The sequence below is a fragment of the Mizuhopecten yessoensis genome, unplaced genomic scaffold (genome assembly GCF_002113885.1).
Source record: "Mizuhopecten yessoensis strain PY_sf001 unplaced genomic scaffold, ASM211388v2 scaffold8833, whole genome shotgun sequence".
In the NCBI taxonomy this organism is placed as follows: domain Eukaryota; kingdom Metazoa; phylum Mollusca; class Bivalvia; order Pectinida; family Pectinidae; genus Mizuhopecten; species Mizuhopecten yessoensis.
Window position 1 is genome coordinate 246796 of NW_018407744.1, and position 26004 is coordinate 272799.

At 38.0% G+C, this 26004-nt stretch overlaps 2 protein-coding genes across 5 annotated transcripts in view; one reads left to right on the forward strand and one right to left on the reverse strand.

Moving 5' to 3' along the window:
* LOC110456694 (tubulin-folding cofactor B-like) overlaps positions 1-3589 on the reverse strand; it is a 16742-nt gene extending 13153 nt beyond the window's left edge. Inside the window, exon 1 of the mRNA XM_021507579.1 lies at positions 3350-3589. Coding sequence (XP_021363254.1) covers positions 3350-3469 — 120 coding nt within the window. The 5' untranslated portion in view covers positions 3470-3589. The remainder of the gene's footprint in view (positions 1-3349) is intronic.
* A 117-nt stretch (positions 3590-3706) lies between these two features.
* The window catches only part of LOC110456693 (baculoviral IAP repeat-containing protein 6-like), a 55583-nt gene continuing 33285 nt past the window's right edge, over positions 3707-26004 (forward strand). Inside the window, exons 1-19 of one of the 4 annotated variants that reach the window (XM_021507575.1) lie at positions 3707-3978; positions 5017-5198; positions 5425-5559; positions 5946-6199; positions 6581-6709; positions 8207-8280; positions 8581-8630; positions 8944-9039; positions 9425-9567; positions 10533-10669; positions 10969-12393; positions 12918-13118; positions 15930-16149; positions 16349-16847; positions 17416-17633; positions 21124-21297; positions 22052-22177; positions 22826-23080; positions 23340-24042. In XM_021507575.1, the coding sequence (XP_021363250.1) occupies positions 3798-3978; positions 5017-5198; positions 5425-5559; positions 5946-6199; positions 6581-6709; positions 8207-8280; positions 8581-8630; positions 8944-9039; positions 9425-9567; positions 10533-10669; positions 10969-12393; positions 12918-13118; positions 15930-16149; positions 16349-16847; positions 17416-17633; positions 21124-21297; positions 22052-22177; positions 22826-23080; positions 23340-24042 (5202 nt within the window). In that variant the 5' untranslated portion in view covers positions 3707-3797. Of the gene's footprint in view, positions 3979-5016; positions 5199-5424; positions 5560-5650; positions 5696-5945; positions 6200-6580; positions 6710-8206; positions 8281-8580; positions 8631-8943; positions 9040-9424; positions 9568-10532; positions 10670-10968; positions 12394-12917; positions 13119-15929; positions 16150-16348; positions 16848-17415; positions 17634-21123; positions 21298-22051; positions 22178-22825; positions 23081-23339; positions 24043-26004 lie in introns of those variants that run through there. The other 3 variants (XM_021507576.1, XM_021507577.1, XM_021507578.1) reach the window with 3 other exon arrangements.

Here is a 26004-nt window from a genome sequence, read left to right on the forward strand (position 1 = left end):
TTTTTTAATACAATTGACCCCTGTGACCTTGAATATAATTGAAGGTCATTCATTTGAACAAACTTGGTAGCCCTTCACCCAAGCATGCTACTGGCCAAATATCATCTCCCTGGGCATTTTGGTTATTGAGAAGAAGATGTTTAAAGTTTTTGACATATTTGACCCCTGTGACCTTGAAAATAGGTGAAGGTCATTAATTTTAACAAACTTTGTAGCCCTTCATCCAAGTTTGCTTCTGGCCAAATATCGACACCCTAGGCCTTTCGGTTATTAAGAAGAAGTCGTTTAAAGCAAAATATTGACGCCGGCCGGCCGGATGACGGACGCCGCGCCACGGCATAAGCTCACTTGGCACTTCATGCCAGGTGAGCTAAAAATCACACTCCATGCAAGCAAGCTATTGGCTAAATTCAGCGATTCCATGTCTTTTGGTTTTTCATAGAAATCAGGATTCAGGCAAGCAACCACGACTCTAATGCTATAATCTAGTTCTTCATTGAAATCGTTCAAAGGTTTTTTTAGTTACATTAAAGATAGTTTACCTATATATACTAGCGGAAAAAAGAAACTGTGTATGCAGAGAATTGATATAGAACATGTATTACCAACTGTATATACATGAAAATTCACACACATGGCCGAGTATGCCACATACACACTATCCGTGTGTCATTGACAGTTTTTCCCGTGCAGTTTGCTATCTATAGGCGTTGACCAGTTTGCACGTTTTTCTCGTCCAGCCATCCAATTTGACAAGGAAAGTTTATTTTTCAACTATTGGGTCATTCTGTTGAGACCAGTGAACAGTAAAAACAGCATTATAACGTTTTAATTTGTGATTAATGCTATGCCGAGGCTCAATGAAAATGACCGCCTCCGGATTATTGGTATGCTTCAAGCTGGTATGGGCCAAGCCGTTGTCTCTACACGTTTTCATCGAAACACAATCCGGGATTTGTGGAGACGACATCAACAGTTTGGCCACGTCGGTGATCAACCTCAACACGTGGACGTCACGTCAACAGGACAACCATATTCGGCTTGTCCATTTGAGAAATCGCTTCCAAATGGCAAGTTTGACTGCACGGACAATCCCTGGGTTGCTACCAATAAGCCTGAGGACTGTACGGAACCGATTGCGTGAACGAGCTATCCGTCCGTGACGTCCTGCAATCCACCCAGTTCTTCTGCCACGTCATCGTGTAGCACATCTGGACTGGTGCAGAAGGCATCTGCAATTTACTCGACGGAATTGGGAAGGCATTTTGTTTACGGACAATTCGCGAGTCCACCTGGATAGTAGTGACGGCCGTTCCAGAGTGTATCGTCGCTTAAAGCTTTTCTGTGACGCGTGTGTGGTACAACGACGTTCTTTCAGCGGTGGCAGCGATATGATTTGGGGCGGCATCACAGCCGACGGGAGAACGCCTCTGGTTGTTAATGGGAAGTTGAACGCGCTACGTTACCGTGACGAGATCCTCCGGACCCACGTCATTCCATTCGTGCAAGGGCAGCAACGTCACATTACACTACAGCAGAAGAACGCCAGGCCACACACAGCTCATGTCGCTATGGACTTTCTGACCCCCCCGACACATCTGCGATGAAATAAAGCGCATATTACAGGCATTACCTAATCAATCAGCGACGTTGGCTGATTTGCCTGCAGCGTTAGTACAGATCTGGAATGCCATCCCACAAGCATTCTTGAACCGTCTGATAGGCTTCATGCGTCGACGTTGCCAGGCTTGCATTTAGGCAAACGATGGACATACAAGGTATTAACTTTGTGAACTCAGTATTGACCCCTGCTGTGTTTACGTCACTCCTGAGCGGAACTTATTGATTCGATAAATTGTCCCTGAAAACGTTCTACGTCGTCATACACATTTATTTTTATAACACAGTTAAGGCATGCACAGTTTCTTTTTACGCTAGTATATATATACTTTATTTATTTTACAACAATTATGAAACAAGTTATTTCAACTTATATTAAATATATAAACTCATGTTGGCCCGGATGTTATTGAGCAGGGAGGGCTTATTGTGGGAGGAAACCGGAGTATCTGGAGAAAACCCATGTGGTTGGGCAGGTGACCCCCATACTTTTCATGTCATGTCACATACATATATAAAGTGGTGAAAGGCAAGTGCGCTATATCCACTACACCACCCACACTGCCACAGTTTACCCGTTTTTGAAGCAAACTGTGTAATACTCCATTATAAAAAGTATATGACTGTCAATCACAAGGATTTTCCGCCACCATGTTTCAATGCGAGTCATTCATATTTTATTGTCAACTTGTTTACTCTTTGGTGTTGGCTTCTTCAGGAATCACATTCTGCATGTATTACACAGGTTGGCACAACGGCGCAAAGAACTTCGTGTGTTTTTATTTCACTTCATTCCCCGTTTCAGTAATAAAATTGTTACTCCAATGGGTACAGTAACTGTTGCCCAAATGCAGGATTATTACCCATATGCGCCTTTGTGCCCAACCTGTTACACGGTTGTCTTTAGAATGTCATTAAAAACATTGCAATCTATAATGTTATATAAACAGTTCTTAATGTTAAAAAAACAATCTTTTTCACATCTTATGCATGTGTGACTCATAATTATTTTAATGGCAAGTGCCTGTGTTAATGTATACATCTCTTCTGCTTCTGCCTGGTAATAGCCTCCTTCAACAGGTTGAAGATTCTGCTATGTTTGTAGGTGGTGTGCATGGTGCTGGACTGACGTCGAAAGGTTAAAAATTTAATAAAAACTGGATTAAAACAAAGGACCTCAGAGTTTTGACACACGTCTGGCCTTGAAGGGGTCCAGTGTGTTGGCAAAGGCGATGTCTGGGGGGAGGGCTTTCCAGCCTCTCACCGTCCTGGGGAAGAAGGACATCTTCCTCGTGTCAATCCTGCTTGTGAGGAGCTGGTAGGATCTGGCATGGACAGATCTACCGAGTCTGCGAGGTAATAGCAGTCTTCCGCCTTTACGTATCGCAACTAGGCCTCGGTCGATCCTGTACAACATAGCCAGGCGAGCGTCATGGCGTCTTTTCTGGAGTGTTCTCCACCCAAGTACGTCGAGCATGCTTGAGACGCTGGATGTGTTTCTGTGGCAGCATGACACGTACATATATATATGTACATATACATACATGGCCCCATACAGTATATGCATGTATAAGTCATAAAAAAGGCCTAGATCTAGCACTGTACAAGTTCAATACCAAAATGGTTACGCATGACCACAGTATTATAATTACCCCATCTTATTTATATTATAGTTGTTAATTTTATAACAACAGCAATACTTTCATTGTCGTAGCATTGCCTTGGTTACCTTTACTGCAGCAACTGTCAGATCTTTCTGGAATCTCCTTTCAGACCCAAACGTATTCCCTGAGCTTGTGACTCTGACAGTTACAATACTTTGTGTAACCACAGAAAATTGTTCAGCCATGTTAAATTCTTCTCAATTAAACACGTGCACTTCTTTTTTTATCAAACTTGAATTGTGTCTTGGCTGCTGCTTTTCAAGACATGTGCTCTCCTGTCATCATTTTTGTTAGCATCACGAAATCACGTTGTAAGATCACGTGATCTTATACTCGATCTTGAGTTAGATGTTAAAACCACCCAAACGATCTCATGTGGTAACCGTTGAATGTTTCTTAAACATTTTTTGTCTCTTATATAACGATAGTGTAGCTACATCTTCGAAACATAAGAAAAATCACGAAAAAAATTGATCGATGATGTCATGAGCTGCGAGATTTCATGCCAGAAAGATGGCGGCCACTGAAAGGCAGTGGTATGTCGGAGAGGACGGCTGTATACCCATTGGAGAACCAGCCAGCGACGTCACATACCATTCTGCATTGAATTCCATTATTGTTTCAACTAAGGAACCATCCGTTAAGATTTATGATGTGGCCTCTGGTGCTATCTTACAAAAATCAAGTCTTTCCGGTACGCCTCTTTGAAGTGAAATCATATGAATTTATATTGCACAATTGAAATCTGTCAAATGTAAAGTCTAACGACGCAATTTACCCACATCTTCAGCATCGACCTTTCCAGTTATTATATGTTTTCATATCTGGTTTCTTATTTCGAAGATAACAATCTGTCCCTAAGAATATCCCGACCCCCTGATGCCAACGGCTATACAGTATATGATGTCGAATGTTGTTGCGATACCGTCAAGGCCAAAATTAGAGTTTTGTTCGGAGCATTTTGACATTGTTTGCTTAACTTATCAGAATCAAACTGATATAGTATATTAAAATATTAATGAGTGATGGATATATTTATTTTCCATTCCATCGTTCAATTTTACACTGCCAGATATATTCCTGTGTAATTGTTTTGTTTTACAATATAAATTTCTCATGATAGTAATGGGTCCTATGGTATGATTTGAGTTATTTGTGCTGTGAAACAGTACTGGATCTGAATCGGTAATTGTGATGTACCAGTTTTTGCTATAATATTGTGGCAAATATTTGTGCAGATATTGTTTGGTGGTTGTTGATTATGAAAAATTAGAACAAAGCTTGAAGAATTAAAGAGTATTTGTATCGGGAAAAGTAACAACACGGCCAGACCAGGTTTTGTACCTTGGATTATGAAACTCGAGACTGCTGCTCTAACCAATTAGCTACCTGGTTACAATAATTCTATTTTGATACATATTTGAAAAAAATGTATTCTTACATTCAAGCCACACATATTTTCTCTACTGGAGTGACAAATTTTACATAATGACACAATTAAAATTCCTTCCTGTTATACTTTAAAAAAATTGAATCTGAAAACTCTGTACAAAAATTTTGCAACTTAATTGCTTGCTTGTTGGGAAAGAAAGACAAATACAAAATGTTCAGGGGAAATGTATTGGACACTAATATATCACCCTGAATGATATTCCTGAAATAAAACAGACTGTTTATTAGTAAAATGGTCTCTAATGATAACAAAAATGTACCAGTACTTTACTGTTTGCAGCACAAGGCAAAGATGCAGTTAAGTGTATGTATATATCTGGAAAGGACAGAATATTATTTTGTGATCAAAATGGTGTGGGAGTGCGGAGTGACCTGAGGGGAATGATACTCTTGGACACTGCACTACAGCCACCTGTATTTAAGACAGAGGACTTGGTCAGAGTGGAGATTCCCTTAGTAGAGGTAAACACAGTCTTATAATTATTATGCCTCATCGGATTACTTGGCCTTTTTCAACGATAAGAAATTTATTTAGTTTTATTATTTAGAAATATCTTTATTTGTATTAAAATGCTGTAGGGGGAAAAAAGAGGAAAGATTTATTTGATTTATGTATTGTTGATTACAGAAACTAAATTGATTTCTGTATTACCTAACATGCAGTAATAATTTCTTCTGTGACTTACAGGCTATCCAGCTGCTGAAGTCATTAGTCAGTGCAGAGCTCCCTGGAGTAGATCATGTGGACGATACTGTAAAGGAGCTGGAAAAACGTATAGAATTTGTGCAGGAATCCACAAAAGGAAATCTCAAAACATCTAAAGTATGTAACTATTAAATAGTTATAAACAGTAGTGCCCCATGTGTCTTATTCTCCTTTTGGCAGTTGAAAGAAAGGTCATTTTTANCGTATAGAATTTGTGCAGGAATCCACAAAAGGAAATCTCAAAACATCTAAAGTATGTAACTATTAAATAGTTATAAACAGTAGTGCCCCATGTGTCTTATTCTCCTTTTGGCAGTTGAAAGAAAGGGCATTTTTATGGTACCTCATGTTTTATCTACAGAAACATGGGTCAGTGTTAAAAAAAACTTGATCTATTTGGCCAAGGTGCCTTCGTAGCATTTACCTTTAACATTTCATGCAATTTTAGAGGTTTATTTTTCACAGTAACCAAAGAACACAATATTTCTAAATTTCATTTGCAGTGGGCAACAGTTTGTGTGGAGCTTCCCCATGCCGTCCTGAAGAGTGTGTGTTCTAGTCTTGTGTCAGAAATGAGGAGACTGATGGTGTACAACCCCGGTTTGTCAGTAGCCTCTGCTATAAGTGACAGACTGACGTACCTCCTGCCCAACCCACAGCTATTGGAGGGCAGTAGTGCCCCATGTGAGAGGGCAATGATGTACAGTGAAGCAGCTCGACAAGAGACATTCAAAAAATGGCCACATATGAACTACAAGTGTGTACCGAGTTACTACATAAACATTATTTTAATCATTTATCCTTATCTCAATATCCAATATTTTGTTGGATATTTCCTTTTCTCTATTTTTGCTTGTTTTATCCGGAGATACTCATATTTTTCTGCTGTGCAATATGTGACAGTGGTTGAAACGTCTCATTGAAATCGCTTGTCAGATGGTTGTCTTTTTATCATAACGAAACCATACTTATGTATGAAGGGATAGATTAAGGTAAAGGTAAGAAGGGATTTATGACTGAGCATTGGTTTAAACATGAATATGTACATTTAATTGAAATTTACTATGTACTATAATGATTTGGTGTTAATTCTATTTTTATTCAGTCATTTCACATATTTACTATTTTTATGATCCAGATGGGCTTTACCAGATCCTATGTCCCAGGCAGGCTTTTACCATCAGCCCAATTCTATTGGAGACGACAGAGCTATGTGCTTTACTTGCAATGTGTGTCTGGTGTGTTGGGAACCCACAGATGAACCCTGGTATGTCGGATAAACTACAAAAAAGCATCCTAGGAATATGAGTCCCTAGTTCTTCTCACCGAATATTTCCAAATTGATGAATCTTATTGAAGATATTTGAGAGTAACTGTTTATTAAATGTATAAAAGATGAACAAATAATCCTGTTTTTAGGTCACCTGAGACAAAGTCTCAAGTGACCTATTGCGATCGCCTTTTGTCCGTCGTCGTCCATCGTGCGTCCGTAAACAATTTACATTTTCGACTTCTTCTCCAAAACCCCTGAACCAATTTCAATGAAATTTTGCAGAAACCTTCCATGGCCAAAGGTCAACTAAAATTGTGAATTATATGGTCCCCAGCCCCCAGGGGCCTGACGGGCGGGGCCAAAAAGGGTCAAATTGACTAAAATTTCAAAAATCTAAATCTCAAGATCCAGATATGGTAGAATCATATACTCTTCATAGATGGAAGGGTCTTAAGGTGCTTTACTAAAATTGTGAATTTCTTGACCCTGGGGTCTCACGTTTCCCCCTGGGGAGGGGCTAAACTTAACTATAGTTTATATAGGGAAATCACATTTTGGACTAACATTTGTTTAATTGCCATTGGAAGTAATTCAATTTGGGTTAGCATTATCAGTATTGGATAGCAGTTTGATGGTATGCACATATGAGCCCTGACTGACCCCCAGGGGCTGATGGGTGGGGCAAAAAAGGGTTGAATTGACTGAAATTTCTAAATCATCTTCTCAAGACCAGATATGGTAGAATGAAATACTCTTCATAGATGGAAGGGTTTTTAGGTGCTCTAACAAAATTGTGAATTTTATTACCCTAGGGTCTCACGTTTACCCCTGGGGAGGGGGGGGGGGCAAAATTTGTTATGAGGTTTATAATGGCAAATGATACTTTGAATATTGCATGTTGATAACTTGATTGGAATTATAACCCTAAGTTGACAGTTTGATACTTTGAAAATTTTGAGCCATCCCTACCCCCAAGAGTGGGGCCCAATGTGTGCTAAAATAAAATTAATCATTTTCCTTGTTTAAAATCAGAGGTGCTAGTTTCAAATACTTTTCAGTCTTAAATCTGCATGCTAGATATTGAATAAGGTGGTTTTATTGGGGTTTTTTGTCACTTTGAATAATATTTCTGTTCATGTTAAAAACAAAAATCAACTCTCTGTATAAATATATCAGGTGACCGTTAAGGCCCATGGGACTCTTGTATTTTGTTAGCATCTAGTGACATAAATACAAAAAGGACTTGGCATTATTTTGTATGAAGTACATTGTGGGTGTTGTTGTTTTTTTAAATTAACAAGAGTGAGCCAAGTCTGCTCAGGGCCTAGTAATGTTCATTGTTAATGTAGACCGAAACTTATTATGCACATAGAAAAAAGTGTACTCAGTTGTATTACCTGGCTATCTTGGAATAAAGTGTGAAGCTAACCTTTAGATAATAATGTAATACTTTTCCTCTGAAATACTTATATATGTTGATCACTGTTTCAGGTCTGAGCATGAAAGACATTCACCAGCCTGTCCATTTGTAAAAGGGGAATATACACAGAATGTACCTCTGAGTGGTAAGTATTTCTACAACAGAAGAACTATTTAATTTATTTTGTGTTTCATGCAAGTTCCTAATGTAAGAGGAAAAGAAGCCAGATGGTTGTTCATTGTTTACCTTAAATTTGTATACATTTACATATTGGTGGCTGACTGAAATTTATGGATATAACAGGTATTTTGGGACTAAGATATTTGAGTCCTGAATTCATGCAATTTCCTGCAGAGCTGTCCAACCTTTTTAGGACCCACTTATAGATGGGACTCATCAAAATTTTGAAATGTTTTACAAAAGTCATTAAAACTTCTATCTTCAGTTACATATGCAAGCCAACCAGCAAGGAGACATGGAGACCGTAATGAAAAGGTTAGTAGATTATAGTGTGGATGAATGGAAGGAACCGTGGCACAGTATTGATCTCAAGGACTTCTTCAGTTTAGTATTTCTGAAAGTATATTAAATTATCAAAATTAAGGCACTATTGTACTTCCCACATACCATAATTTAAGTCGCTTAGTCTTATAAATGCATGTTATAACTTTAATTGCAATGTGCTTCAAAGTATTCTTTCACAAGGTTATGAATTTGCAAAATAAACAATGAACACAATTAGAATAAATTAAGTGATCATATTTGTCCGATTGTTTTAATATTGTCTCATTGTTTTTCATTTGAAAAGGTTGAATGTCTAAGTACAACCAATACTGATGATTTTGTGGCAACATCAACACTGAATGGAAACATCGTAGTGTGGAACATCTCAAAAATATCAAAGGTAATATGGCACACCATTTAAGAAATAAAAACTGCATTGATTAGATAGCCATGTATCATGTCTTAAACCTTTGAATCAATTTATGATATATCTAAGAACAAATCATGGTCCATTTAGCATAGTTAATGCAGTCAGTGCTATACCATGTGTGTTAGAATGTATAACTGCATAAAAAATGAAAATTGATAGTATTTACCATATGAAAACATGTTTTTTTTAAAGAAATATTGCTAAAATTCTTATTTTGTCTTTCTGAAAATACTGGTACCATACAAATGACAACTCGCAGACCTCATGTTCAATTACCAATGACAAACTCCTGACATTTCTTAGGGGAATCGGGAAAAAAAACAGTTTTAAAGTAGAAATACTGTTTCCTCTACAGAAACACTGCCAGTTTAACCTGGATCCCACAGCCACTGTCATTGCGATGAAGACTGGTCTACAGATTGACCGCCCAAGTGTGAGAGAGATCCATACTCAGACTACAGAGGTCGAGTCCTCAGAAGGAGCTGAGCAATGTGTTAGGTATGTATTACATTCATATGATGTCCCTTTTCATACAACTGTCATACGTATTTATGATTTTGTAAACCCCACTTTTTGGCAAAGTTAGTTTATGTTTTTCAAAGATAGTGCAAAAAAAAAAAAAAAAAGGCTGTTGATTTGTTTTGTTTATCATTTAAAGTGTTTAAAATTTGTTGTTTAAATCCACTTAAAATAAAACTACTTTGACCCAAAAAAACATCCCCTCAACTTGGAAAAATATTTGATGCCCCTGGATGTTTTGTTAGGTTACCTGGCGTAAAGTACATGTTAGTTTGTGCAATTGTGCGGCACTCATTCTGTCAATTCCTGCAATATTAGTGTTAATGTAATACAAAATTGTGATTGTATACTACCCAAGTATACTTTGATATGATGTTGAGTTTTATGACACATGATACCTCACTGATTAACAAGGACATGTTATTGGTGGTGACTGTTGTATGGTGAAGTTGACTATTCCAATTACATGGTGTCTGAGTAAAGTTTTTATGTATAGTATACAGGTAATAGGCACATTAGTATATGGACCAATAATTATAGGTTTAGTAAGTGAAGCTGTTTATCTCACTGATATCACAATAATTTGTAAACACGTTTATTGTCTGGATCCGCTTTGTCACAATTGTAAGACCTGGTGACCTCTTGTTGCACACATAAGTGTGTTTGAGTGAATTAACAAAAATGTTGAAAATCTTAAACCTTGCCATAATTAGCATCGATTTAATTTATTAAACAAATTCTTCAGATCAATAAGGTGTAGACTTTTATGGATATTTAGCTTGTAATGTACATTGGTTGCTGTCAAGTTTGTTTATGGACCTTAACCTACTTTTGAAGGTCACAAATGCAAGGTGTGTTTGAGCACTTGTTATTATACATTGGTATGCTAAACACTCTAAAAATGAGAGTGAAAAGTGTTTATGTATACTTTTTCTATTTTTCAGTGTTACAAACGGTGAGGGTGGATGTGACGTCAAACCAGAATTCTTATCAACAAATTGCATTGATATAATTGATGGTCAAGTGAAAGAACAAGAATCTTTATATGAGATACCTCTGTATAGCAAACCTGACAAATCAGGTGAATACATTACTATTAACTGGATACAGAGTCTGAGGATACTTTATAAAAATATGATTATTTCAGTGATTTTTTTTATAATTGAGACAAAATCAAAATCAAAAAAGCAATAAAGGTATTTGTTCAATAATTACAGGATGCCTGTAAGTTTATAAAGATTTCGTCAGAACTAATTAAAAAAGATGGTTTTTCAGAAAGGGGAATTTGAATTTACCCTGAAGGATGTCATCATTTTAGTAATATCAGGATGAATAAACCCTGTCATTCCCTTTTTTAATATCATCAATTATTCTTTACAGAAGCAAGCACACGGTCCCGGCCATGTGAAGATGTACAAGTGAAATCCTTATGTGTCCTTAGGAAACCCAATCCAGAAAAGTGGTCTTCATCAAAAGAAAACTGCAGTGGGAGCAGTGGTACAAAATCCAAAAGGAAATCCAGATCTTATCCTCAGCCTACAGTGGTGTGTGGTGCTTCCCTTAGACGGACTAATCTCACACTTTCCAATAAGGAGGTACAAAACACTGACATCACCACAGAAGTTCAACTCATGAATGAGGTAAATGAAGTGGTGAGCTGTGATTCTAATCCAAGGATTATTGAAGATGAAGATTTGGAGGATGAAGATGAAGGATGTCAGGATGAGTTGTTGAATTCTACAGAATTTGTGCCACATATACTTTTGTTAGCTGTTAAAGATGATAGTAGAAAAAGTAGTAAACACAAAGAAAAAGAAAGCAAAAAAGTTTCTTCTTCGTTGTCGACCAGTGAGTTGAGTTATGTGAATGTCCCAGTGCTAGGTTCGGGAGACCATGTGACTGTCAGTAGCAGTAATTGGGCACAGCTGGATCCTATGTTTGATCCAGATCCAGACCCAGACGTTCAGATAACGGGAATCACTCCAGGACCAAGCACCAACTTCACCGGTACCATCAATGTTTCTACAAGTGACAGTTCTCCTATTATTGTCAAGGAACACAATGGTCCGACTGAACCTGAGCAAGGAAAATCTGACAATACAAGAAAAACAGAAGAAGTAACAGTAAAGAATACTTCAGTGACATTAAAGCTACGAGCTGGGGCTGTTTTACAGTGTGTAGAACTCCCAGAGAATCTACGGTCTGATAATTTTGAAATTTCTCATATTATTCCTACCTTAGATGGACAGCATTTGATAGTGGTTGTGAAACCTAGTACAAGACACTGGAACGTGGCTGCCTCGGCGGAGAACAATGCTGTGATATCCAACTCTATAACAAACAACTGTGATGAACCTCAGACTGCTTCTGAAGACCTCAGCTCACCTAGCTCTGTGTCTGATATGGATATAGACTTACCAAAGGATAATGAAGGAGATGGGGACTGCCAAGGGGGCTGTATACTGGTATACAGCTTCACCTATGGCAACGAGTATGCTGTGTTGGACGAGTCGCCCGTGATAGTCAAGTGTATCGACAGACTTGATCAAGGTGTGAAACATGTTCTGGTGCTTCCACATGATGTGTGTGACCTACAAGAGGATGATGATGACTGTGCAATGTATGGACAAGTGGGTCAAGTGCCAAATTCTGTCTCTAATAGGTCATCTGTTGACATCCATGGTCAGATAGCAGTAACTCTAGTCAGTGGTAAGGTGTGGCTTCTCAACCTATGTGATCTCAGTAGAGTGGCAGAGGTCACCCCTCCAAGTGGAGACACGTTTGTTTCTTCAACATATTGTACAGGTAATTTTTCCATATTTTGTTTTTTGAAAATACATTTAAAGATCCCTGTTCCAATGCAAAAAACAGTAACTATGAATTAGTAACTTTTCCACCAGCATAAATGATATTGAAATAGAAAAAACAACTGAGCTACCTGATCTGTGATAGATTTCGCTGAAGTTATATCTAAAATGAAATTAAGGTGTTTTTTCTGAAGTAGGACGAGTATCCTTTTTCATTTTACACAATTTCATATAATGTAATATAGAAAAAGATACATAATCTTCATTTCTTTGTAGAACATATCTCATGTATTTATAACTGTTTAAACTTTTAGGTGCGAAAACGCTCCTTTTACAAGTGTATAGTTTAACATGCAATTGTCTTGTAAAATTTGTATTTTACAATACATGTACATATGTTCAAAGTGAATGAAGTAGATTGTAATGAGACCTACAGCTTTACACATAAACCTATAACATTATAACATTATTCATTTTGTATTCTGACATTTAGGAACAATAAGATGTTTGCTAACTTTACAGGTATTGAGCGACTGTGTATATGTACAGCTCATGGGAAGCTGCACTTCTACCAGCTCTGTGACCACAGTCCACCCCAAACCAAGCAGCAGCCTTTGGACTCACCTGATGGACTGTGTAATGGTGAATTTCCTGCTGAGCATGACACCATTCAGAGTAAACCAGAACAAGAGAGTAGGGAAACCACTGATAAGTACAGTCCTGGTAAGTTGTACATTCATCCCACGAGGCTTAAAACAAAGTTTTAATCAAAGGAGCATTATTGATGTCTGTTAGATTATTACTATCCCTGTCCTACTTTCTGTTAGATTATTACTATCCCTGTCCTACTTTCTGTTGTTAGATTATTGTTATCCCTGTCCTACTTTCTGTTGTTAGATTATTACTATCCCTGTCCTACTTTCTGTTGTTAGATTATTACTATCCCTGTCCTACTTTCTGTTGTTAGATTATTACTATCCCTGTCCTACTTTCTGTTGTTAGATTATTACTATCCCTGTCCTACTTTCTGTTGTTAGATTATTACTATCCCTGTCCTACTTTCTGTTGTTAGATTATTACTATCCCTGTCCTACTTTCTGTTGTTAGATTATTACTATCCCTGTCCTACTTTCTGTTGTTAGATTATTACTATCCCTGTCCTACTTTCTGTTGTTAGATTATTACTATCCCTGTCCTACTTTCTGTTGTTAGATTATTACTATCCCTGTCCTACTTTCTGTTGTTAGATTATTACTATCCCTGTCCTACTTTCTGTTGTTAGATTATTACTATCCCTGTCCTACTTTCTGTTGTTAGATTATTACTATCCCTGTCCTACTTTCTGTTGTTAGATTATTACTATCCCTGTCCTACTTTCTGTTGTTAGATTATTACTATCCCTGTCCTACTTTCTGTTGTTAGATTATTACTATCCCTGTCCTACTTTCTGTTGTTAGATTATTACTATCCCTGTCCTACTTTCTGTTGTTAGATTATTACTATCCCTGTCCTACTTTCTGTTGTTAGATTATTACTATCCCTGTCCTACTTTCTGTTGTTAGATTATTACTATCCCTGTCCTACTTTCTGTTGTTAGATTATTACTATCCCTGTCCTACTTTCTGTTGTTAGATTATTACTATCCCTGTCCTACTTTCTGTTGTTAGATTATTACTATCCCTGTCCTACTTTCTGTTGTTAGATTATTACTATCCCTGTCCTACTTTCTGTTGTTAGATTATTACTATCCCTGTCCTACTTTCTGTTGTTAGATTATTACTATCCCTGTCCTACTTTCTGTTGTTAGATTATTACTATCCCTGTCCTACTTTCTGTTGTTAGATTATTACTATCCCTGTCCTACTTTCTGTTGTTAGATTATTACTATCCCTGTCCTACTTTCTGTTGTTAGATTATTACTATCCCTGTCCTACTTTCTGTTGTTAGATTATTACTATCCCTGTCCTACTTTCTGTTGTTAGATTATTACTATCCCTGTCCTACTTTCTGTTGTTAGATTATTACTATCCCTGTCCTACTTTCTGTTGTTAGATTATTACTATCCCTGTCCTACTTTCTGTTGTTAGATTATTACTATCCCTGTCCTACTTTCTGTTGTTAGATTATTACTATCCCTGTCCTACTTTCTGTTGTTAGATTATTACTATCCCTGTCCTACTTTCTGTTGTTAGATTATTACTATCCCTGTCCTACTTTCTGTTGTTAGATTATTACTATCCCTGTCCTACTTTCTGTTGTTAGATTATTACTATCCCTGTCCTACTTTCTGTTGTTAGATTATTACTATCCCTGTCCTACTTTCTGTTGTTAGATTATTACTATCCCTGTCCTACTTTCTGTTGTTAGATTATTACTATTCCTGTCCTACTTTCTGTTAGAGTATTACTATCCCTGTCCTACTTTCTGTTGTAAGATTATTACTATTCCTGTCCTACTTTCTGTTAGAGTATTACTATTCCTGTCCTACTTTCTGTTAGATTATTACTATCTCTGTCCTACTTTCTGTTAGATTATTACTATCCCTGTCCTACTTACTGTTAGATTATTACTATCCCTGTCCTACTTACTGTTAGATTATTACTATCCCTGTCCTACTTACTGTTAGATTATTATTATTCCTTTCCTTCTTTCTGTTAGAGTATTACTATCCCTGTCCTACTTTCTGTTGTAAGATTATTACTATTCCTGTCCTACTTTCTGTTAGAGTATTACTATTCCTGTCCTACTTTCTGTTAGATTATTACTATCTCTGTCCTACTTTCTGTTGTTAGATTATTACTATTCCTGTCCTACTTTCTGTTAGATAAATACTATTCCTGTCCTACTTTCTGTAGTCAATGTAGACAAATCAACGCTATATAACAGTACAATTGACTGTTAGATTATTATTATTCCTTTCCTTCTTTCTGTTAGATTATTACTATCTCAGTCCTACTTTCTGTTAGATTATTAATATCCCTGTCCTACTTTCTGTGGTCAATGTAGACAAATGAACACTATATAACAGTACAATTGACTGTTAGATTCTTATTCTTCCTTTCCTTCTTTCTGTTAGATTATTACTACCCCTGTCCTACTTTCTGTTAGATTATTACTATCCCTGTCCTACTTTCTGTTAGATTATTACTATTCCTGTCCTACTTTCTGTTAGATTAATACTATCCCTGTCCTACTTTCTGTAGTCAATGTAGACAAATGAACACTATATAACAGTACAATTGACTGGTAATAGAAACATAAGCACAGTATAACAGTAAAATTGACTGGTAATAGAAACATTACCACCTCAACACAGTATAACAGTAAAACAGATTGGTAAGATACATTTTGCACATCTTTTTCAAAATCTTGTACCTTTGTAATATTTACATATAATAGGTTAAAAACAATGTTGTGTAATATGTATTCATTTATTAACATTGTCCATACATTTACCTCCTACACTTTACACATGTGTTAACAATTCTTTTTTTTTCTACATTGCAATTTTATTTGAACCTTTTCCTTCACTAGGGTCTGACATGCTCACTAAGCAGCCAATCAGTGTGGAGAATCTGGTGATTCTACATAACTTAATACAGTTTGAGAATCTGATGCCTCGGTTTACTGCCACTGTGCCCGCTTGCTGGACAGAGATCCAACAGGAACAGCAACAGAGGCGCCATCCTCAACATCTACAACATCAAGGGGAAGCTACTCAACACACAAGGACATGGAAACTCCAACAGGACTGGTAAGCTTTCTTATTTAACCTTTTCAATCATCAAAATAAAATAATTTCATTTTCAAGAAAGGTGTGTTCATTATATCAAATTAAGAAACTGTTACTTGTTGTAACCTTTATTTAGAAATATTGATTAAAATTCTCATTAAAAGTGTAAAACACTAACTTTGCTCCTTTAAAATCCCTCAAAATATTGTTTTCCCTTCAGCAATACTTGGGAGGAACACATGTTGGAGATAGTTCTGCCCCGACCTTGTTGTGTTGGACATGTGGATGTCAAGTTTACATTACAACCCCAGTGTAGTAATCCTCCGGACATTCAGGTCACACTGCTCAAACAAAACATAACCAGTCTTGGTCGTCAGCCCACCATGCCATCAAGTCCAAGTAATGCCGATGTGGACACAGGAATAGACTTTGGTATGTCCAAGGCTGGCAGTAGTTCCGAGTCACAGGAATTTTTTTGTAAACCAACAGAAAGCTCCAGCAATAATGTTCTGGATCCTATGTTCCAGGAAAGTCATAATGCCGAGATATTGTGTGGCCCTATCAATCTCTCCACTTGTTTAGACCTGTCTGGTAGCAGTGGTATAATCACACTCACTAGTCCACAGCTGATGAGCTCAAAGCCAAAAGCTTTTCTCCTGCATTTCAGAGGTTTTGCTCAGAACAAAAATACTGATGACAAAACAAATGATAAACCAAAGGTAAGTTGTTCCTCTTTTTATGTGAGAAATTATCAACAAAAAGAATTAATTAGTTCAGCAGACTTAAAAAGTTTTCCAATTATGAAGCTCTTATTTACCATTGTAAAAATTGGACATTTTTATATCCAATCAACCCAGACCTAAAAAAGATGTTCTGGACGTTGGACTTTGTCTATTTTGTATTTAACTTGAAAAAAATATGCTTCATTTATTTTACCACAATTTTGAAACAAGTGATTTTATGCCCTGCCACACAGTGGTGTGGGGGTATTACATGTTACCCTTGTAGAGCCAATTAACTTTTTGTATTTAGGTCAGTGAGTTATGGACTAAGTACTGCAGCTAGGGTCATATAATTTCACATGCTAAAGCTGCTCTTATGAGTACAGCATGTTACATGACTTTTTGTAAACCTGACCTTTGACCTTGGCCTCTATGACCTTACTTAATTCTCAAGTGCAACTATGCCAGAACAGGGCATTTGTGTCTTACAGACACATTTCCAAAGTTAAACTTAGGTCCGGAGAAAATACACCTTTGTAATATGTTTATTGTGTATTGTTTGTAGGATTCCAAAAAGAAAGCTGCACCAGCTACAAACACAGCACAAAAGATGAAGGTAATGAAGACAGCTTTTGACAATGACCTGTTTGTGCCACTAAAAGAGACAGTGATCTCGGCACTACCCAGGCCCAAGTTACCAGAGAACCTACAAGGCTGTGACTGGATACAAGAACTGTCTATCACTATCAGAAAGTCCAAGAAGTTAGCACTTCCAAAAGAAAGGTATGCAGATATAGTTAGTAAAGTGTTATAAAATAGTAGATTGTATGAAAATGAAAGCAATATCTCTTATCACCATATGCAATACATTTGTCTCTGGAGATATACACTTCTCTTACCCTGGACAGATTTATCCTTACTTTTACTGGTGTGAGATTTCCTTGTCTCACCCTAGGGTTGAGACAAGCTACACGTGCTCTTTGCACATTCCCCACAATAAACCTGACGTCACTGATGTGACCCGGAAGAAGAACTACTTTTATGAGGTCACACACATACACAAGTTTGTCTGCTAATCTTGTCGTGTTTACATTTGACATCAAAGAAGACGGGATTGATTTTAAAATGTTTAAAATCGTTGATCTGGTAAATGTTGGATCAGAAGGAAAACGGGGTCATACAAAATACTTTTAAACCAATTGGAACTTAAGTTATGTCCAAAGTACATCTGTGTGCTACTGGTGAAGTTGTGAGTGCTAGCAAACACCAACTTATGAAAGGTTTGGCAGATGATGAATTTGACTTTTCTTACCTGTTTAATGCAGAATTGGAAGCCTATTTCATAAATACAGATATCAATGAGCCCAAACAAATCCCTCTCCCAGTATCTGCCCCCTCTTTGATCACCAGAAGTAAAATAACAGCTTCGAATTTGCCTCCCGTTGGCGACACACATGTTAGCAACGTAAACAACACAGTGTACCACCATGTGACGCTGTGAGTGAGACTGTAATCACACATATAAACATGAACAAGAACAGCAGATTCATAAATATGGAAGATGATGATTTCGCAGACTTCATCATAGAAAATGAAAACAAAAATACTCTCAGAAAAACCCTGTCCCATATAAACCTGTTGAGATCATTTCTGAAAACCAACGGGGAAAACCGTGACATTCATCAAATTCCAGGCAATGAACTTAATAAATTACTTTCCAAGTTCTTCGTCTGTGTCAGACAAAAGGATGGTTCGCAATACCAACCAAGTTACCTGAGAGGAATTCTGGGCTCTATCGAATGGTATTTGAAGCGACACAAATATAGAACAAGTCTTATAACCGGATACACATTTGCCGGTACGCGTGATGCTCTCAGGTGTAAACAAAAGGATTTAAAAAACGGGGTTTTGGCAACAAACCAATGGCCGCTGATAGAATAAATGACAATGACATAGACTTATTGTATAAGTGTGGTCAATTGGGGACAGACTCTCCTCAAAGCTTGCTGAACACGTTATGGCTGAACAATACACTACATTTTGGAATGAGGGGAGAGGAGCATAAGGCCGTGTGTTGGGGGGACATTAAATTATGTTTCGATGACTAGCTGATGATGGAGTTTTTATTATACAATGAGAGACAAACAAAAACAGGGACGGGAGTTGATATAACAAATATCAGGGACAGCAAGCCAACGATGTACGCCACACCAGACAACCCAGAACAATGCCCGGTACAGGCATATATAGTATCCTCCAACAAACGTCTGGCGAACCTTTCAAATAATGATCATCCTTTCTACCTAGCTACAGTAACAAATAAAACCATCTGATTAAAATCATCTGTTACATGGCTCCGCCTGAACATCTGAATGTGCCGCAGTCAGGGTCATGTTCAAGTGACCTTTAGAAGAACCAATCAGAGGCGTGCTGGCAAAAGTTTGCCAGCGAATCGGAATATCATGGTTGATAGATAAATAGGGAGGGGTATCAAACAGATTAGTTTTCCAAGACAAATATGGCGGCGGGAACTGACGTTTCTACGACGCCAAGGAAAACTTACCCATTGGGTAATAATTGCGTAGGCAACACCGCCACACAGTCTTTCTTCTCTAATAAAGCTTTGAATATCTTTTTCTGTTCAGTTTTCAGACGATCAATCTCAAATAACTTCAGAACTTCTGCATCGTTCTCATCAATGTCCGCCATATTTGTTACAACTCCGAGCGCCCTTTTGAAAGAGGGTCTCTGATTGGTCAAAATTTAATGAGTATTTATAAATATAAAGGTCACCTGAACGTGACCCTGACCGCGGCACACTCAGATGTTCAGGTGTAGTACGAAGTTAACGAAGCCATGTAACATATGATTTTAATCAGATTGCAAATAAAACGAAACCCAGTGAAAATGAGCAATGGTTCATGAGTGGACCTGTCGGTAGAAACAAATTAGCACACTTGCTCAAAAATATGGCAGAAAATGCACACCTGTCCGGACTGGAGCACAAACGTTTCACTAACACGAGTGTGCGTAAACACTTGTGTCAGAAGTTGTTGGAGACGGGAACTCCCGACACACAAGCAGTTCATATAACGGGACATAAGAACCCACAGTCACTAAACAACTATCGCGTATTGAGTAATCTCCAAAAACAAAACATGTCAGCTATCTTGGCTAATAACCAGTCTGTTTCCGATGTTTCAAACTTCAGATGTGTTCCCGCAAATTCATACTCCACGAGGCCGCCAATTTCAAGCACACTTACCTCCTCTGAGAATTGCTCCAATTTGACACAACAACACAACAGCCTCTCCTTGAGTGATACAAATACATTAGCATGCACGATTTTTCATGGATGCACAATAGAAGGTAGCACATTTAATATAAATATCCAAGCATCATCACAGGAGAAAGTTTAAAACAAGCGCCATGCATGTGTCATCCTGTCAGATACAGAGTGACTAGTGAATGGACTCAAAATGAGAGACTAGGAATCACGTGACATTGCAAAACTTTCTCATCAACTAATTTTTAATGCAAATATGTGTTTAAATTTAACTTAACATATCTTATTCAGAAATAAATAAAAACAATGTCGAATATACGAAAGTATTTATTTTATGGGATGTTTTATTGGTCAAATGTAACAGAACTATATTTTGCGTGATAAAAAAATATGATGCATGAAGCGTCTGACGCATAAATATAATATTAATACGCTATCCACATGTTCCTGTTTACAAACAATATGGTTCGTCTTACACTTGGACAGGAACAACAGGGTAAGAGAAAAATAATCATTCACCCCCTCGGGGATGAGATAGGGGGATCTCGGCATGGCCTCGTGTTTGGCAACTTAAGAATCTCCCCCCCTTGGTTTGAGATCCCCCTATCTCACCCCCAAGGGGGTGAAAGATTTTATTATTCTCAGAGCCTGTTAATGGCTAGTTGCTACCACAAATACGGGTCCATTATTCAGGTGGGATTTTTAGCCATGATCATCTTATTTAAACAAAAAAAAAAATGACAAGTTAATTGAATTTATGTTTCAGTGAGGTAGCACTATAAAGTCGGCACCAGTTCCGCGCTATCACAAGGAGACAAACACGAACATATCGCAGCCTTCAAAAACACACATACCTACACTACACGCATGCATCTTGCACACAGGGGAGGTCGTCCTTAAATGACCATAGCTGTTAATTGGACGTTAAACAATACTAAACCAAACCTTGTCATCGTTGCTATTAATTTGCATATCTTTTCATTTCAGGTTACAGAGAATCTCAATGATAGAAAGTACACAGTTTCACGGGAATTTATTGTCTGCAGTAAGCTTAGAGGATGAGTTTGTATTTGGTGGAATTAGTTCACAGCAGTGGCAGGATATGATACTAGACATTCTCATGTGGATTACTGCCATACAGAACAAGGATCCAGAGAAAAAGTAGGTCACACACACAAACACTGTAATGTCTCAGATCAGATATTTGTTCATTGAAGTCAGGTTTAATTCAATATTAAGACATTGTTATGCTATGTTATTTGATGCCATAACATTTGATAGTTGTAAGTGGCAGATATGACCCAAATACTAATATCCTTTCTTACATCACAACATATCAAAATAGGGTTTGAAGCATTTAGTTATGAATTAAACATATTTTGAGATTGCAGCATATTGTTTAAAGATTATCTTGAGAATCAACTTTTACTTAGAAAAATTACCATGAGATACATTCATACTATACTATGAAATGATGTGTGAGTGTATATGAATTAAGAGTAAATGTATGTGAATAGGTATTAGGAAATATGAAGGTGATAATGCTTGTATATGTGTATTGTACTTATGTATTGGAAAAGCATTGGTAAAAATAGAAATGAAACACAAAAATAATGTTTGCCTTTTGGTATGAAAGTTTCAGGATTGACCTTATATCCCTAAATGTGCAGATGTTTTTTTATTGTGGATACATGGTTGATTTTCACTGTAAATTGATGATTGGTTTATACACAATTATGCTAAATAAGTTTCCTTTGTCCATGTTAAAATTTAATGATAGTCAGAATTATTTGTCAAAACCATTCGAATTTGAGAATGGATATCAGAGGAAGCTATGCTTTCACTATAGCCAATGATTTACAGACTATAAAATGTATATACTCTTTTTAATGTATTTGATTGACGTATGTTACAGAAGTTCGCTGAAGTCATTGCCAGAGACAATTCAGAGTAAACTTGGACCTTTGATCAAAGCTTGTTTTATCTCCGGGTCTCGCACCACAGCTCACAAATGTGCAAGACTATTAGCTATGTGCATGGAGTAAGTTTAATGCTATTACTTTAAGCATACAATGGTTTAATTATTTCTAAAACAATGTATATTTGACTGAGAATTTAATCGAGGATTGAAAAACGTATTCTTAAGACATAGGATGATATGAATCCCAGTTGTTCACATGAATATTCCATTGTGTGCTATACTATTACATATGTTAAAAAAAAAAAAAAAAATTACAATTTTCCATTCTGGGTGGTTTCTTTTGGTCCTTGATATATTGTAAACAAACTGTTTTACTATTAAAATAGAGGGACAGTCATTTTTGCGAGTGCAAGATAACGCTTTTTCTATGGTTTACTCTTTCTGTGACAAATGTCAATTGGAAAGGATTCAGGTATTCCTGATGAAGTTTGACTTTGATGTCACGACATGATTGGTCCTTGATTACTCTAACAGTGTTACAGAAATAACTGAACAGTTTTTGATAACAATACACTGGTACTACTCCGGTAATTTTCCTTGAAGTTATGCTTTGACAACAATATTTCCAGTTGGTAGATTTATTGTTAGGCATAAGTGTTGGAAATGTTACACCATCACTATTCTATGCATAAAGAGAAGTCTCAACTTAAGATATAGCTGTCTAGAATACCATAATATATCATAAACACTTTGATACATTTTTTTCAGTCACAACAAGCATTCATCTGACGCTGACATAACCCCAACCTTCAGCTGGAGTCTGCTGCAGGCCTTGCTGGAATGTCTAAAGCTGCTACCATCTGCACACTCAGCTGGTGCTGTCAAGTGGTTTTTCAGCATGCTCAACCGTGTCAAGTGTGTAGATGCAACATCTGTGGCCCAGAGCTGTGCGGAACTCATGATGTTCACTGCTAAACATTACTATGACAGACTGTTACCTCTACATTCTCTTCTCAAGTCTAGGTAAGATATTTGATGCCTTTTGACACAAAATTGATATGGATAGCAATGTACAAATTACAGTTAAATGAACATTAATGTAGATTATTGTTTTGATAGTTATAGCTTAACTATTTCCTTTATACACATTTCTAAAGCATAAACCTTATTACACAAGTTATTTTTATACCTGAACACGTTCCTATAGTGTATCTATTACACTGTGATAGAACAGTTTGTCATCACATGTTCTTGTCACAGTGATTGGTTGTGTGTTTTGCAGGTTTGGTTTGTATGGTCAACCCTTTGATCCTGATCTGTTTGACACAGATCTTCCTATGGCTCTCAAACAGACAATCCCAGTCACACCCAACTACGCTGCTGCTGTTGGTTGTGTATCCACTGCTGGAAATAACAACAATAATTCAGTCATTCCAACCCTGGTGGCTGATGAAATGGACTTTTATGATTTGTTCAACCCTCCATCAGAAAAGTCTTCAAAGGCTCAGCTGGAGTATGCCAGGAGCAGCATATTTGGACTGTTGGAAGTTGAACCTCTCCATTTCATTTGCCATTCTACGAGTGATGGAACAAAAATGGAGAGGCTAGATACAAGTGCTACTGGACACTCGGCTTCTCTCAACACATCTGGACTTTCTGGTACCATTAATTTTGGGGAGGCACTGCCCTCGCAACCTCCTACAGCCAGTGCATCCACACTAGCTACAATGTCATCCAACATGACAAAACAACTCATACAAGAGAACAGCCAGAAAAGCTACACATTTAAAAACAAGACCACCTTCAAACACAAGATCGATCACATCAAAGATGCCATCAAGATTCTGTCAGAGGTGAACAAAACCATTTCTGATGATCTCACTACAAAAACTGTCACCTCTGATCAGCTGTTGCCTCCCACCCCCAAAACCACTCCCCAGGTGATGACCCCACCCATGACACCACCTAATGAGACTTGGCAGCAGGTAGGTACCTGTTGTAGATTGTGAGGGGGGGGGTAGGTACCTGTTGTAGATTGTGAGGGGGTGGGGAGGGAACTGTTGTAGATTGTGAGGTGGTGGGTGGCTACCTGTTGTAGATTGTGAGGGGGTGGGGAGGGAACTGTTGTAGATTGTGAGGTGGTGGGTAGATTGTGAGGGGGTGGGGAGGGAACTGTTGTAGATTGTGAGGTGGCGGGTAGGTACCTGTTGTAGATTGTGAGGTTGTGGGGGGTTACCTGTTGTAGATTGTGGGGTGGTGGGTAGGTAACTGTTATAGATTGTGAGGTGGTGGGTAGTGACCTGTAGTAGATTCTGAGGTGGTGGGTAGTTACTTGTGTAGATTGTGAGGTGGTGGGGAGATACCTGTTGTAGATTGTGAGGGGGGGGGTAGGTACCTGTTGTAGATTGTGAGGGGGCGGGTAGTGACCTGTTGTAGATTGTGAGGGGGGGGGTAGGTACCTGTTGTAGATTGTGAGGGGGCGGGTAGTGACCTGTTGTAGATTGTGAGGGGGTGGGTAGTGACCTGTTGTATATTCTGAGGTGGTGGGTAGTTACTTGTGTAGATTGTGAGGTGGTGGGCAGGTACCTGTAGTAGATTGTGCGGAGGGGGGTAGTTACCTGTTGTAGATTCTGAGGTGGGGGGTAGTTACCTGTTGTAGATTGTGGGGTGGTGGGTAGGTAACTGTTGTAGATCGTGAGGTGGTGGGTAGTGACCTGTTGTAGATTGTGATGTGGTGGGTAGGTACCTGTTGCAGATTGTGAGGTTGTGGTTAGTTACCTGTAGTAGATTGTGATGTGGTGGGTAGGTACCTGTTGTAGATTGTGAGGTGGTGGGTGGCTACCTGTAGTAGATTGTGAGGTGGTGGGTAGGTAACTGTTGTAGATTGTGAGGTGGTGGGTAGTGACCTGTTGTAGATTCTGAGGTGGTGGGTAGTTACCTGTTGTAGATTGTGAGGTTGTGGGTAGTTACCTGTTGTAGATTGTGAGGTGTGGGTAGTTACCTGTTGTAGATTGTGAGGTGTGGGTAGGTACCTGTAGTTGATTGCAAGGTGGTGGTTAGTTACCTGTAGTAGATTGTGAGGTGGTGGGTAGTGACCTGTTGTAGATTGTGAGGTGGTGGGTAGTTACTTGTGTTGATTTTGAGGTGATGGGTAGGTATTATATAGTAGATTGTGAGGTGGTGGGTAGTTACCTGTAGTAGATTGTGAGGTGGTGGTTAGTTACCTGTTGTAGATTGTGAGGTGGTGGGTAGTGACCTGTTGTAGATTGTGATGTTGTGGGTAGCTACCTGTAGTAGATTGTGAGGTGGTGGGTACGTACCTGTTGTAGATTCTGAGGTGGTGGGTGGTTACCTGTAGTAGATTGTGAGGTGGTGGTTAGTTACCTGTAGTAGATTGTGAGGTTGTGGGTAGTTACCTGTTGTAGATTGTGAGGTGGTGGGTGGTTACTTGTGTACACGTGTGCTTCGTTACCAGACGAGTAATAGTAGATTGTGAGGTAGCTGTTTTGTTGAGAGATGCTGATGATGTTAATAAGAAAAAGTATTGCCTTAAAACGATTAATATAAAGCATATAACTAATAAAAGAACTTTTAAAAGTCATCGAGAGCCCCTCTCGATCAGCCCGCGCTTGCGCACTAGCGTTAAAATCATGTCACCAATCTCGCCGAGATGGGAGTGTTTTGATAATGGTTAGCCCTGTTTGGGACTGTGTATTAGTAGGTCTTCTTTTTATTCCAGGGACAGGGCTTTCGTTGCCACTATGTCTAGCCTTTCGGCTGTGCTGGTGGCTATTACAACAAATCACATTTCGTAAAGCACGTTCCAGTGAAAATAATGCTTATATTGACATTTTTTGACACAAAAACAGCACAAGTTATTTGTTATTTTTTGCCATAAAAATTAGTACTACATATCAAAAAATTATTCAACTTTCTATCGCTGTAAA